The following is a 15,996-nucleotide window of genomic DNA, read 5'->3' as shown; positions in this document are numbered from 1 at the left end:
TTAGGTCTCTAATCCATTTTGAGTTTATTTTTGTGTATGGTGCTAGGGAGTGTTCTAATTTCATTCTTTTACATGTAGCTGTCAAGTTTTCCCAGTGCCACTTATTGAAGAGACTGTCTTTTTTCCATTGTATATCCTTGCCTCGTTTGTCATAGATTAGCTGACCGTAGGTGCATGGGTTTATCTCTGGGCTTTCTATCCTGTTCCATTGATCTATATTTCTGTTTTTGTGCCAGTACCATGTTGTCTTGATTACTGTAGCTTTGTAGTATAGTCTGAAGTCAGGGAGTCTGATTCCTTCAGCTCCATTTTTTTTCCCTCAAGACCATTTTGGCTATTCAGGGTCTTTGTGTCTCCATACAAATTTTAAGATTTTTTTGTTCTAGTTCTGTAAAAAATGCCATTGGTAATTTGATAGGGATTGCATTTAATCTGTAGATTGCTTTGGGTAGTATAGTCATTTTCACAGTATTGATTCTTCCAATCCAAGAACATGGTATATCTCTCCATCTGTTGGTATCATGTTTAATTTCTTTCATCAGTGTCTTATAGTTTTCTGCATACAGGTCTTTTGTCTCCCTAGGTAGGTATATTCTTAGGTATTTTATTCTTATTGTTGCAGTGGTAAATGGGAGTGTTTCCTTAATTTCTCTTTCATATTTTTCATCATTAGTGTATAGGAATGCAAGAGATTTCTGTGCATTAATTTTGTATCCTTCAACTTTACCAAATTCATTGATTTAGCTGAATATTAATTAAAGTGACCAATCAAAAAAGTAAACTGACTTCCTTTGCTAATTTCTTTGGCCAGGTTTTTACACAGTATGTCTTTAAAAGACAAATTAGGTCATTTTAAAAAAGTATGGTGTATTTTAAATGTCAGCAAACGTTTATGTTTTATCTTAGAAAGAATTATAAAGAATAAAAATTGGGCTTCCCTGGTGGCGCAGTGGTTGAGAATCCGCCTGCCGATGCAGGGGACACGGGTTCGTGCCCCGGTCCGGGAAGATCCCATATGCCGCGGAGCGGCTAGGCCCATGAGCCATGGCTGCTGAGCCTGCGCATCCGGAGCCTGTGCTCCACAACAGGAGAGGCCACAACAGTAGAGGCCCGCATACCGCAAAAAAAAAAAGAATAAAAATTATCATCTTTGGTTTCTTTTCTGCATTACATTTTCAAAGATCTAAAGAAATTGAAAAATAACTAATGCTATTTCATAGAAGAAAGATAGCTTTGTGTTAGTAGCTCATCAGTTTCTTGTAAAAGACACTCACTTTTTAGTGATATTGCATTGTTTACCTATGTTTAAGCCTGAACAAATCCTTTTTGTTTAAAACATATAATCTGTATAGAATTAATCTTAATTTTATATTTGAAGTAACACGATCAGGATTATTAACCTTAAATTACTCCTAATTATACTTCTTTTCAAGATTTTGTTTTTGAATTTATTTGCTGGCAAAAGGGCAAAGGAATGTCATTATATATGCTCGATTTTCCTGCCTGATGTCCTACTGCACAATGATTCATTTACTCCAAGAGTTTGAACGTGGGTGTCCCATTTTAAGAAAACCTGATTTTATCCAATGTAAAACATACTCCCTGGGGACAAAGGAGAAGGGTGGGCAGTTACTCAATTAATACCCAGTTCATACCTTTGAAATGCACCCTAAAGTAATTCAGGAAGATCTGGTTCATACACACACACACACACACACACACACACACACACACACACACACACACACAAATTCATCTTATACATGGCACTGTAGCCTCATGGGTATTTCATAAAGTGAGGATATCACTGTGTAGCAATAAATCAAATGTCTGGACGTTGCACAAGTTGTATCAGGGCTTTCAGAGTCCTTTATAAACAAGCATCCTGACCTTCTTTTTCGCTTTTGCAGATGATCTCTCTCAAGAGGAGCACAATGATCCCCCAAAAGAATATGATCCTGGGCAATTTGCAGGCCTTCTCCATGGATCCTCTCCAGCCTGTGAGTCCCCTGAAAATCCATTTCATCTCTATGGGAAAAGAGATGAACATGAAGAAGGAAAAGATGAAGTCAGTTTGACAAAGAGTCCTTTGCCTTTCAAGCAAACTCCAATAGAAAATAACTCAGAACCTTTGGTAAAGAAAATTAAACCCAAAGTAGTCAGTAGAACAATTTTTCACAAAAAAAGCAACCAACTCGAAAACCATACCATTGTTGGCACAAGAACAACTAGGAGTGGATCCCGGAATGGGGACCAGTGGATTGTGAACACGGGGGGATTTGTGGAGAGAGCCTGTACCCTGGGAAGAATAAGGTCATTGCCAAAAGCCCTGATCGACATGCATTTATCAAAAAATGTCTCTAAATCGGATTCTGATCTCATTGCCTACCCTTCAAATGAGAAAACATCAAGAGTTAACTGGACTGAATCTTCAACTGCTGATCACAGTTCTAAAGGGAATTCTGAAAGAACGCCATCTTTCACTTCCGAATGGGAAGAAGTAAGATTTGTTCTTATTATTCCTTATTTAAGGCTTCTTATTATTCCTTATTTAAGGCTTTAGCATTGAGGGGGTTTTGGGAGAAGTCTCTCAAAGGAAAAAAAATTAACAAACACATATAGTTCCAAGTGGAAGGGAAAGGTTCTAGGGGTGTCACATGATAATTTCACAGTGAGTGCAAAAACAACACAGGACGGGAAATCTGTTGTTTCTATAGAAATTGATATCAAGCAGAAGTAATAACTAGCTATGAGATACAAGAAAATGTTCACATTGTGTCCTACCAAGCATTGCAGCTGACAAATTGAGAAAAATCTTTGTATTTTTGTTGCTCCATATCATTTTGTTACTTGCTAAACTCTTTTTTAGCTCATCTCCCTTCTTTAAAGTATCTTATAGTTTCAGAAGAACTTTTATAATCTTAATGATAAACAGAATGGTCCTGGCCTTAAGTACCATAAAAAAAATCACAAATTACTTAATATTTCCCTTTACAACTATTAGAGAGACATTAAAGAAAAATATGTTGCAGTCCAGTATCACCAATTTAAGCTCTACTTAAAGACAAAGTCTTTAATTTCATAGAATTACTTAGAAAGCAAGTGCCCTTGTAAGGTTATAAAATATCATCCTTTGTCTCTGAGGAGGACTACATAATAAAGTAATGAAGTCTCTTGCTTTTTCTTGAATTTCTTCAAAGAATGGACCATACTCTTCCTTGGCATTTCATTCTAACATGTCACATTTTGTCTCTCAGAAGATTGTGCCAGAAGATTGGTCACTATAGTATTCTGAGAACTAGAAATGGAAATGGCTCTGTTATTGACATTCTGAATTGAGCTGTTTGAGAAAATCACTTAATCTCTCTGCATCTGTTTCAGGGTGAACAAAATGGGACATTTAAGTAATGCTCTTTGTCCTTTCTGAAACCTGCTGTCTTACTAAGGTTGCTGGGATGATGAGGAGAGGAATTAAACCATAAATAGCTAAAGCTCTGACAGTCATATCTTCCTATAAATTCCATAGTAGTAGACTGATAGTTTATTCAGATCTATCCATTTCTTACATTTATTAACTCTGTGAATAACATCTGGAGATCCTTTTTGGAACAAGGCAGGATTAATTAACATTTAACTTACCTCTTAGCATCAAGTTGTTTCCATGCCTAGATTCTTGTGATTACATGCTACAAATCAGCTTGTGGCTGGTTAAACCATTTAACAAGAACTTGGTTCCAATGGTCATGCTTCACTGGTCAGATGAGATGCATGCTCTCAGACGGAAGAGGAAGTATGCCCGCGAGGGTAGACATTGTCACGTGAATTTATCTTCAGCTCCTTCCCCATCTGAGTTTAAAGAATACACAATTTCTAACTTACTGACCCATGTAGGTCCAAACAAAGTTCATTTTAGGAAATACAAAGAAAAGGCAAGCTGATTTTGAAAGTTTAAGAAAGGGAAATATAATTTGTATTTCTAAAAGCATTTCAAAAGATGTCTGCCTCCCTTTAAACCTTTCTCTGTCGGTCTCTTAATTGTTGTATTGCAATGGTAATAATATCAAGAATATATGCTTCTGGAAAAAAACATATGCTTCTGGCATTTGAAAGTATTTTAAAATGCAATGCTGTATGCTAAGTGAAATGAGTCAAACAGAGAAAGACAAATACTATATTATATCACATATATATGGAATCTAAAAAATATAACAAACTAGTGACTATAATTAAAAAGAAGCAGACTCACAGATACAGAAATCAAACTAGTGGTTACCAGTGGCAGGGGAGGGGGGCAATATAGGGTGGGGGATTAAGAGGTACAAACTATTGGCTGTAAGATAGGCTCAAGGATGTATTGTACAACACAGGGAATATAGCCAATATTTTGTAATCACTGTAAATGGAAACTAACCTTTAAAATTTGTATAAAAAATAAAAATAATTTAAAATTTTTAAATAAAAAATAAATAAAAGTGCAACACTAAAAGTGAATGTAATAATTCCTTTATATGGTTTTTGTTTCTCACAGATTGACAAAATAATGAGTTCCATAGATGTTGGAATTAACAGTGAACTTGAAGAAATTAATGGTGAGAACACAAGTAAGGAAACCTCTCCTCTATGTTGTAAGGAATAAATGTGCTCAAGAACTAGCTATAAAAATGATAGGAGTGTATAGATAATTTCATGTTTTACCATAACAATAGTAGCTACTAATTCTTTTTTCCATTCATATCAAACAACTACAACCTTTAAACAACATCGATTATACTGATTTAGCAAATTGAGAGATTTTTCCCCATGTGCTATTTTACTATGCCAGTTAACATTAATGAAGTTCCAACTTTATGTAGAGCTAAGTATGAAGCAATTCAAAGTGTTGTAGAACATGGTAACAACACACTACTATTTCTCATTCCATGAAACGTCCCATTCATCCTGGCCAAAGTGATTAACAACTTCTCCTAAATTGTAAGCTCCAGTATGGCAAGAACTATGTGTTATTCATCTTCTTGTATCCCAGAATACCTAGCAGAGTGTCTCACAAAGAGTCGGTTCTGCAATCACCCTTACAAAGTATTGTTTTCTTCCCTATAATTAAAGCTCAAGAGTGGAAGGTCATTTAAAACTTTAAGTTAGTAGTGATAGTTGATGTTTCTGTAGAGATGATAAGATTAAGGTCTGCAGGAGAAAAGCCTAAATATATCATAGGGTAAACAGTTACAGTCCTTGTGGCCCTTTGATAGTCACCAGAGTCTTTTAAACAGCACTCCAAGAGACTGTTAAGCACAGGAAAGTTGGAGAAGCTCTCTCTTCTGGTGCACTGGGCCTGGGTAGACAAGAAGTGACATTGAAATCTGGGGTTGCAGTCAGTGAAGGGAATATTCAGGTCTAAATGATACCCTTGCAGGAGCACCTCACTCCTTGCTCCTATGCTGGGACAAGTATGAACTTAAATTGTTCTGGTATGTCTGGGCTCCATGTTAATTAAGTGATAATTTCTTAAAAGACTGGACAGGTTTTTTTCCTGAAACACGTGTTTGCTTTAGATTTTAAAAACTGAAAAATTATGAAAAAAAGTAGCAAAATTGTGTGCATTTGTTTAGTGACACAAGCTTGATAGCATGTGTAGCTAGCTCTCTCACACAGAAATGCTGATAAACATTGAGGACTTTTCCAGTATCCAGAGAACTAGCCTAAGAATGTATGTTGCCATATAGTTCTTTCAGATATGCTTACAGAATAATTTCAAGAAAGCTGTAGGAATGCAGATTTTTGACTGATGTGAAGGTAAGAATATATTTTCTTATCATAGTAAGTTCCCTGTTACTGAGAATATTCAAGCAGAGATTTAATGCTTGTCTGTTGGAAGACTTAGGTGACATTGAACATTCTAATGTAAAATTCTTCAGATAGTACCATAGAATTGTGAAAATATCATAAACTTGATTATAATGAAAATAAGTGCAAATGTTAAAATTGCCACTCAGGCAAAATTGCCTTTGAAGAGCATTTTAATAATAAATAAATCCACAGATTATATTCCCTTAAATTACCCTCGTTTCATCTCTCAGATCACCATCCTACCCACTGCCTTTATTTACTATTTTTCTACAGTGATAATGAAAATGAAGAGACTCAGTCCCCAAAGCATCATTACTATTAACAAAGACTGGTTCTGTATGCGCCTTAATTTTCACTTCTTAATTACACACTAGTTATGCACTAAGTGATTGACCATAACATGTGGCATTCCAATTGGCCATTAGGCCATTTGTAAATTACAGCTTTAGTGGTGCAGGCTTTTCCCTCTCGAGACTAGACAGAACTAGAGAAGTGATAGGCAACCCCGTGAAGATGACATTCCACAAATAATGTATTGGGTAGTGAGTGTGGCCAGGAAATCACATGGTGGAATAAGAAGTCAGACAGAAGTGAATTCAAATATCAGTCCTGCTATTTACTAGCTGCTTGATCTTCAGCAACTCAGTTTCCCCATCAACAGAAATGGAGATATTAATGTAGGATCGTTGTAGAGACATATACAATGGCATATAAGTAGAGTCTGATACATGTAGACATGTATTAAATTTTAGCTCTCCCTTGCCCTATCATGAGGGAGATGCTGTTTTAGACAGTGTGGGCATATCAAGGTAAACACACATCAGCGCTTCTTTTAAGAACTTTACAATGTCAGGTAGTCTCACAGCCTTCATGTTAAATTTGCTGTATTCCCTGGAATGGTGACGTGTCAGTTAGAGTGCAGGTCACAACAAGCCTGACAGTCAGATGGTACCAGAGAAGAGTAATTACTAAAAGAGAGCATAAAACTCCAGGCTACCCCGGCAAGGAGAAGAGAATAATCTAGATGTTTGTTTGTTTGTTTGTTTTGGCTGAGCTGGGTCTTCGTTGCTGTGCACTGGCTTTCTCTAGTTGTGGCGAGCGGGGGCTACTCTTTGTTGCGGTGCGCAGGCTTCTCACTGCGGTGGCTTCTCTTGTTGCGGAGCACGGGCTCTAGGCACGCGGACTTCAGTAGTTGTGGCACACGGGCTCAGTAGTTGTGGCTCACAGACTCTAGAGCACAGGCTCAGTAGTTGTGGCGCACAGGCTTAGTTGCTCCGCGACATGTGGGATCTTCTCGGACCAAGGATCAAACCCATGTACCCTGCATTGGCAGGTGGATTCTTAACCACTGTGCCACCAAGGAAGTCCCTTTAGAATGTGTTGATTTAAATGTTCTAAATTATTTTTATGAACTCTGATTATTCTCTTTTTGCTTGACAATGAGGAAGAGATGTGCAATAAAATCAATGGGAAGTAAATTTAGAGTGAGCAAGAGGCAATGGTACTTTACCTAGTATTGTGTTGTCAGCATCTAGAATTTTGTTTTGGAAGGCCACTGAGCCAAGCACTATGACTGGCTTCATCACAGATGCATAGTTTTATGAGCATTTATGATGTTTGTTGCTAAAAACCTCAGGAGGTGATTGGGAGACTAAAATCATAAGCAGTGGAGATACATGATGGATCAAGGATCAGCAATAAATTTTCCATGCTCTTGCCCCTTATGTTTCATTGTTTTCGTTTGCCCTCCTCCCGCCCCACTTGCATTTGCAATTTCAGGTATTTTTGTAAACAAAATATTTATTGGACCAGGAAGGGAGTTGGAACTCTTCCATCTTCATTCCTAAAAATATGAACCAGCTCAAAGTTTGAGCAGTCTCTATGAATCGTATAACTAGTTTTACCCATAGAAATCATTTTTCTCTCTTTTAAAAAATTTCCTCAGCAATTATACAGTAGTTTGAAGCTTATCTGGCAGCCCCAACTCTCCAGGACTAAGATAGAAATAAAAGTAAATAACATTTACTGAATTTATTTTAGGTCAGTTCCTTAGGTTCTCACTCAGACTAATATTAATGGATGGTTTTCACAAACATAACGTCTGGTTTCCCACTTGAAATCAGACTTAAATGCCAAACAAATTGGCATTGGCAGTAGGATTCAGTTATATCAATACCTCATATTATGTAGAACATCCTGCTCTTTGGTGATGCTATATATGTGATATGATAATACATTCTGTGTCATCGTGTACAGCCATGTATAGGATTTTTTCAGAGAACAGATTTTAAGGTTAGATAGATTTGGCTTCAGATCCCAATGTTGCACCTCAGTGGCTTTGTGACCTCTTTGATCTCAATTTCTTCCCCTATAAATTCAGAGTTTTAACAACCACCTTATAAGACTCCTGCAAGGTTAAATTATACGATTGTACTACTGTAGCCTAAAACATAGCAGGTGATCAATAAGTATAAATTCTCTTATCTTCTTATCCAGGTATGCATGACTTACCTTTCTAATTAGAGTGTATACCACACAGGAAGATACTTGGGAAATCTTTCTTTTTGATCAGTAAAAACTGTAGTTAAGATATAACTATTCATATTCTAAGTTTTTTTCACGTGGAGTCTTTCTTGAAGTTTTATTTCTTAACCATTGTCTTTGTATCACAAGGAAGTACTTTCATGTTAGGAAATTTACCATATTCATTGGAACTACTTCATGTTGTCACACTTTCCAAGAATCAAGTTGATGATCTTCTTGATGAGATGGAGGATCACTTAAGTAAAGTGGAGGCAATAATTGGCTCCACAGGACATGCTTATTGTTACACAACAGCAAACATGCAAAGCAACCAAGTGCCCAGACTTTACAGTCCAGGGGTGGCTGATAATCTTGTAAACACCCTCCTATTTCTAAACTGGCCTCACTCATCTCCTGCTACAAGGACTTTAGGTATATGGACTATATTAGATTGATCTCAGGTACCTGAATATAAAAATAGTATTTAGTTAAAAGGTATTTTTTGAGGCTGGGATTTTTCTCCTTATACGTAAGGTTGAATTGTATTCAAAGAGAAATATTCTAGAGTCTTATCTTTTAAAAATCTACTCTTGCCAATGTATGAATTTCATCTAAATTTTAATTATAAATGATTTGTAAAGGATTTTACCATAGAGTACACTGTCTATATTGGATAGATAAAGCAACTCTTAAGTTATTTGCTGGAGAATATATAGCTCTGAAAGCAGCAGTTAACAATAATCCACAGCCCTGCTTTCTAAGCTTTTGCTTCTCTTCCTCCAAGAGTCTGAGGGCCAGGTTACAGTGCAGGGTTCCTTATAGCCATAGAGACCTTCCATGGAGAGTTTCTAGGAATTTAGGGACTCGCTAAGGCAGAGTAAGTGTTCTCTCCTCCTGAGCTAAGCTCCACCTTCTCCCTGGTCTACAGGAACAGAGAGAGGTCACATGATCCTTTCCCCCAAAGAGAGTCTATTTCTAAGTGGCTACGGCAGACATCTCCACAGCCCCAGAGGCTGCTCCTCCCTGATGTTTTGGTTGCTTCCAGGCCCCTGATATTTACTCACACAGTTTAGATCTGCATCCGGAGGTTCTTTGCCACCAATGCAGCTAATAGCTGTCCTCCTGCTAAGGTTGCTGATGGGAAATCATTCCTCAAACTCTAGGAGAACACTTTTTAAAAAAAATGTATTTACAATTTCCTAGAGTTGCCCTATTAGAGAAATGACAAAGAGGAAAGAAGCTGAATTGTATTCCATTTTTACTGTGTGCCAGATGCTGCACAGTTTACTCCCGTGAGCATTCAGTTCTCCAGATAACTCGGTGAGGTATTATTATGCCCATTTTATAGATGAAGAAAGGCTAAGAAAGGGTAACTTGTCAAAGTCAACTGCTTCAAACCTAGGTTTGTTTCTTCCAGAACTTCATACTCCTTTCAATAAAATATGTTACTATAAAGAACAACAGAAGCCAGCCCTTTGCTTCTTTCTCTTTAGTTAAGTTCATAAGCATATGCACTATGGGGAGCCAACTGAGGTGTTTACATGTAAAACCAACCACTTTCTCTTAGCAAAGCCTAACTATTGGTATGGAAGACTTTAGCTTAAACCCCAAAGCCCTCCCAAAGCACAGGCCACATGGTCACATATTTAAATGAATCACAAACCTGAATATCTCCTACCTCCCAAAAGTGAATGCATATGCTAATAATGACTTGGGTTTCACTTACTTTCAGAGGAAGAATTTTCCTTGCCTCCAGTAATATTTTTTCTATGAACTGTTAAATGGCACATAAAAGCCTCTCTGTGAAATGCTTTGCAACAGGCATAACTTACTTATTTTTTATTTGTATTTCTTTTTACAGCATTATTTTTAATAGAACCAGCTGGGGAAGGTGGGTAGTGGCATACGTTAGCATACAGGCACACTATTTTGTCTAAATCAAGAGAGGATTAATTTTTATTATTATTTTATGTAACACTTCACTGAGTAACTTAGTTTTTTTCTTCAGATAGATTAAATCTAAGAAACTCCTTAATAATAGAATAACCATGTAACAGTGTGAGGTACAGTAATCATTAGACTAGCATGAGTTAACTAATCTTTATCAAGAGATAGTGTTTAATCAACCAAACAATTGTGTCCTTAGCACAATAGACACTAAAATTTATTTAACATATTTTAATGACTATTCCAAATAGTCATTAAAAACTAAAATAACCTACATAATAAAGATTTTGATCACTAAAATATGTCTGAGATTCTCTGGTTTTGAAATTACAAGTAATATTCATATGTGAAATTTGTTTTCTCTTAAGTATGAAATAGTTGGGTGTTATTCTGTGGCCTAATATTTGCCTATGATGTATCAATAGTTAGAACTGGTACACTGTTTTCAATTCAACGAAATATTTAACCTTCTAGAAGAGGCCTAGAGAGGTGAGCAAGTGCCATCTTCTACTGTAGTTATACCGAAATACTTTCCATAACATCTTTCATATATGATCAATCAACATCTGCTCACTACTTCCAGAGACAATATATTCTATCACTGGGAAGCTCAAATTGTTGAAAACTCATTTTTTCAAGTCCCTTCTATCCATTTTTCTCTTAAAAAAATTTCCAGTGAAACAAAGGATGGATAATGGCCCATTATTTCTAATATATTATGAGTATCTTCAGGATATGGCTGATATTTTTGATAGACCATACCCGCTTGCCCATTCACCATTAAGCTGAAAAACAGTGCAAAGAGTCTCCTTCACAGACACTTTAAAAATACTAGTTGCGTGACTTCTATATAAATGTCAGTGCATTTTACAAAGTCCACCATTAACAACCTCATACTTGTAAGAGAGTCGGAAGTAAAAATAATTGGGAGTAATTTGAAATATAGACAACAGACCTTCATAAGTTATGGATCATCATAATGATTACTTTCAGATACAAATTTGTTTGCCCAAAATACAATGAAGAATGAAGTGATAAACATGGGTCACTTACCCATGAGAAAAACTTCATAGCTTATACTGGTTGTTTCTATGATACACTATTCTGGTAACAAAGGGCTTCTCATCTACTAGTATTTTTGATACTTAAGTATAAACTTCTAGAGAGTTATATAAATTTAAGAACAGTGGTACCCAGCAATATTACTGTTATGAATGTATCCTAAGGAAACAACAGGACAAGAGCAAAATATGTGTATATAAAGATGTTCATATCAGCATTGTTTATGATCATTTAAGAAATAGAATCAAACCAAATCACCATTAATAGAAAATTTGTAAAATGAGTTACTGTAATTCCTTATGATGAAATGTTAAATAGCTAATTAAAAATGACATTGTATCTATATTTACTACCATGGAAATATAGCCATAATATACTACTAAGTGAAAAAAGTAGATAACCAAGTAAATTATATCCCATTTTTTAATACACATGCATGAAAAAGATCTGGAAGGACATATGCAAAAAAATTAACTGTGAATATCGCTGGGTGAGATTATCAGTGATTTTTATTTTCTGCTCTCTTAAATCTTCCGAAATTTTTAGAGTGAGTATATATTACTTTTATTTTCATTGTCTACATCATTCACTAGAAGAAAGTATATGCCAATTCAGTAAATAAATAAAATGGTAAACTAATTGCAATTTATGCAGTCACAAATATGCAAACACATATACATAAACACTTACATGTGAAACATATAAATGTTATAGCCATCAGTGGTGATGAAATTTTGCCAAGTGAACACCTTATTGAATACGTGATTAAGTCTTTTTATTAGTTCTAAGTTAAAATAGGTGTGTTTCAGTGGTTGCAGAAAGGGGATTCATTTTATTTATTTTAGTTTTTGTTACTGCAAAAACTATTTTTAAATAACTACACAAATTTTTAATATATCCATAACCCAACCCCGATCAAATGATTTTTTTTCTTTTGTCCATGTCCTGGTCTGTGTACATATTCTAGTGACCTTCTAGCCTTTGTCCATGTGCCCAGTCAATTTTTATGTATTAATAATTTTATAGATAGAATTTTGCAATCTTCATTTTCATGTTACCATTTCACAAAACTCGGTTTTCTTACTTTTATTTCTTACCCCCTTGCTTTATCACTCCTATGAATATCCAATGTTAACATGGAGTATATACTTGCGCTTTTCTTCAGTTTCTTTGATGCAACTACAAACAGAAAGATGATAGATGATAGATAGATAGATAGATAGATAATAGACAGGTAGATGTTGCTTATGTTTTAAAAATATGAAATCATGCTATATACATTTCTCTGCAGCTTCTTCTCATTTAACAATAATCATGGCTTTACCTTACTTTTATAATCAGTAAATAATCTGTGAAACAAAATTGCATTGGTGAAGTTCACCCTCAGTGAGGAAGAGACCTCTGATCTGATTACTACTCACACCACTGAACTAACTTGCTGTGTGACTTGGAAAATAACACCTCACAATGGACCTAAGTTTCTTAATTTGAAAATAAATGGTAGGACTATATCTTTTCTAACTCTATAATTCTATGACTCATACTTTTATCTTTTGTTTTATGGGTTATTCTTTGGCAGAGTGTCCTTCTTTAAAGCTTTCCACTTAATTTCTTAAGGACAAATAATCAATAAATCTCAACTATGTGTTTTTCAACTAGATTCTTCTAGGAATATTGCCAGATCCTCATTTTACATTGCTTTTAAAATATATTAAGTTAATAAATGCCTATTTTAATTGATAGAGGTGTGTAAGATATTTAAGTTCTTTGTTTTTATATGCAAAAGTGACTTTCTCCAAAGCATCTCAGCTCTTTTAATAAACCTTATCGAGGAGCTTCAAGATGGCGGAAGAGTAAGACATGGAGATCACCTTCCTCCCCACAAATACATCAGAAATACATCTACATGTGGAACAACTCCTACAGAACACCTACTGAATGCTGGCAGAAAACCTCAGACCTCCTACAGAACACCTACTGAATGCTGGCAGAAGACCTCAGACACCCCGAAAGGCAAGAAACTCCCCACGTACCTGGGTAGGGCAAAAGAAAAAAGAAAAACCAGAGACAAAAGAATAGGGACGGGACCTGCACCACTAGGAGGGAGCTGTGAGGCAGAGACGGCGAGTGGGGTGGAGGGGGGAGCTTCAGAGCCACGGAGGAGAACGCAGCCACAGGGGTGCGGAGGGCAAAGCGGAGAGATTCCCACACAGAGGATCGGTGCCGACCAGCACTCACCAGCCCGAGAGGCTTGTCTGCTCACCCGCTGGGACGGGCAGGGGCTGGGAGCTGAGGCTCCGGCTTCGGAGGTCAGATCCCAGGGAGAAGACTGGGGTTGGCTGCATGAACACAGCCTGAAGGAGGCTAGTGCGCCACGGCTAGCCGGGAGGGAGTCCGGGAAAAGGTCTGGAGCTGCCGAAGGGGCAAGAGACTTTTTCTTTCCTCTTTGTTTCCTGGTGCGTGAGGAGAGGGTATTAAGAGCGCCGCTTAAAAGAGCTCCAGAGACGGGCGCAAGCCGCGGCTATCAGCACGGACACCAGAGATGGGCAAGAAACACTAAGGCTGCTGCTATAGCCACCAAGACGCTTGTGTGCAAGAAGAGGTCACTGTCCACACCTCCCCTCCTGGGAGCCTGTGCAGCCCGCCACTGCCAGGGTCCCGTGATCCAGGGATGACTTCCCCGGGAGAAGGCACGGTGCGCCTCAGGCTGGTGCAAGGTCATGCCGGCCTCGGCCGCCGCAGGCTCGCCACGCATTCCGTACCCTTCCTTCCCCCGGCCTGAGTGAGCCAGAGCCCCTGAATCAGCTGCTACTTTAACCCCGTCCTGTCTCGGCGGGGAACAGAAACCCTCATGTGACCTGCATTGCAGAGGTGGGGCCAAACCAAAGCTGAACCCCAGGAGGTATGCCTACAAAGAAGGCAAAGGGAAATCTCTCCCAGCAGCCTCAGGACCAGCTGATTAAATCTCCACAGTCAACTTGATGTACCTTGCATCTGTGGAATACCTGAATAGACAACGAATCATCCCAAATTGAGGCAGTGGACTTTGCGAGTAACAATATATATATATTTTTTCTTCTTCTATTTTTGTGAGTGTGTATGTGTATACTTCTGTGTGTGATTTTGTCTATACAGCTTTGCTTTTACCATTTCATTTGTCCTAGGGTTCTGTCTGTCCTTTGTTTTTTTTTGTTTTTTTTTTTTTAGTGTAGTTTTTAGCGCTTGCTATCATTGGTAGATTTGTTTTTTGGTTTGGGTGCTCTCTTTCTTTCTTCTTTTTTTCTCCCTTTTATTCTGAGCCGTGGGGATGACAGGCTCTTGGTGCTCCGGCCGGTCATCAGGCCTGTGCCTCTGAGGTGGGAGAGCCGAGTTCAGGACATTGGTCCACCAGAGAATTCCCAGCTCCACGTAATATCAAATGGCAAAAATCTCCCAGAGGTCCCATCTCAATGCTAAGACCCAGCTCCACTCAACGACCAGCAAGCTACAATGCTGGACACCCTATGCCAAACAACTAGCAAGACAGGAACACAACCCCATCCTTTAGCAGAGAGGCTGCCTAAAATCATAATAAGGTCACAGACATCCCAAAACACAACACCAGACATGGACCTGCCCACCAGAAAGACAAGATCCAGCCTCATCCACCAGAACACAGGCACTAGTTCCCTCCATCAGGAAGCCTATACAACCCACTGAACCAACCTTAGCCACTGGGGGCAGACACCAAAAACAACAGGAACTACGAACCTGCAGCCTGCGAAAAGGATACCCCAAACACAGTAACTGAAGCAAAATGAGAAGACAGAGAAACACACAGCAGATGAAGGAGCAAGGCAAAAACCCACCAGACCACACAAATGAAGAGGAAGTAGGCAGTCTACCTGAAAACGAATTCAGAATAATGATAGTAAAGATGATCCAAAATCTTGGAAACAGAATGGAGAAAAAACAAGAAACATTTAAAAAGGACCTACAAGAACTAAAGGGCACACAAAAAATGAAGAAAACACAATACATGAAATTGAAAATTCTCTAGAAGGAATCAATAGCAGAATAACTGAGGCACAAGACGAATAAGTGACCTGGAAGATAAAATAGTGGAAATAACTACCACAGAGCAGAATAAAGAAAAAAGAATGAAAAGAATTGAGGACAGTCGCAGGGACCTCTGGGACAATATTAAATGCACCAACATTCGAATTATAGGGGTCCCAGAAGAAGAAGAGAAAAAGAAAGGGACTGAGAAAATATTTCAAGAGATTATAGTTGAAAACTTCCCTAATATGGGAAAGGAAATAGTTAGTCATGTTCAGGAAGCACAGAGAGTCCCATACAGGATAAATCCAAGGAGAAGCATCTCAAGACACATATTAATCAAACTATCAAAAATTATGTACAAAGAAAAAATATTAAAAGCATAAAGGGGGGCTTCCCTGGTGGCGCAGTAGTTGCGCGTCCGCCTGCCGCTGCAGGGGAACCGGGTTCGCGCCCCGGTCTGGGAGGATCCCACATGCCTTGGAGCTGCTGGGCCCGTGAGCCATGGCCGCTGGGCCTGCGCGTCCGGAGCCTGTGCTCCGCAACGGGAGAGGCCGCAGCAGACGGAGGCCCGCATACCAC

The 15,996-nt window shown here is 38.1% G+C and overlaps 1 protein-coding gene across 6 annotated transcripts in view; it reads left to right on the top strand.

Moving 5' to 3' along the window:
* ANKS1B (ankyrin repeat and sterile alpha motif domain containing 1B) overlaps positions 1-15,996 on the top strand; it is a 1,202,038-nt gene that overhangs the window by 691,059 nt on the left and 494,983 nt on the right. For 5 of the 6 annotated variants that reach the window (XM_024127225.1, XM_024127224.1, XM_024127223.1 and 2 more), the window contains exons 13-14: positions 1,911-2,500; positions 4,529-4,601. In XM_024127225.1, coding sequence (XP_023982993.1) covers positions 1,911-2,500; positions 4,529-4,601 — 663 coding nt within the window. The remainder of the gene's footprint in view (positions 1-1,910; positions 2,501-4,528; positions 4,602-15,996) is intronic. The other variant, XM_024127226.1, reaches the window with a different exon arrangement.

Source organism: Physeter macrocephalus, chromosome 6, assembly GCF_002837175.3.
Source record: "Physeter macrocephalus isolate SW-GA chromosome 6, ASM283717v5, whole genome shotgun sequence".
NCBI classification, from domain to species: Eukaryota; Metazoa; Chordata; class Mammalia; order Artiodactyla; family Physeteridae; genus Physeter; species Physeter macrocephalus.
This window is presented reverse-complemented; position numbering and strand designations above follow the sequence as displayed.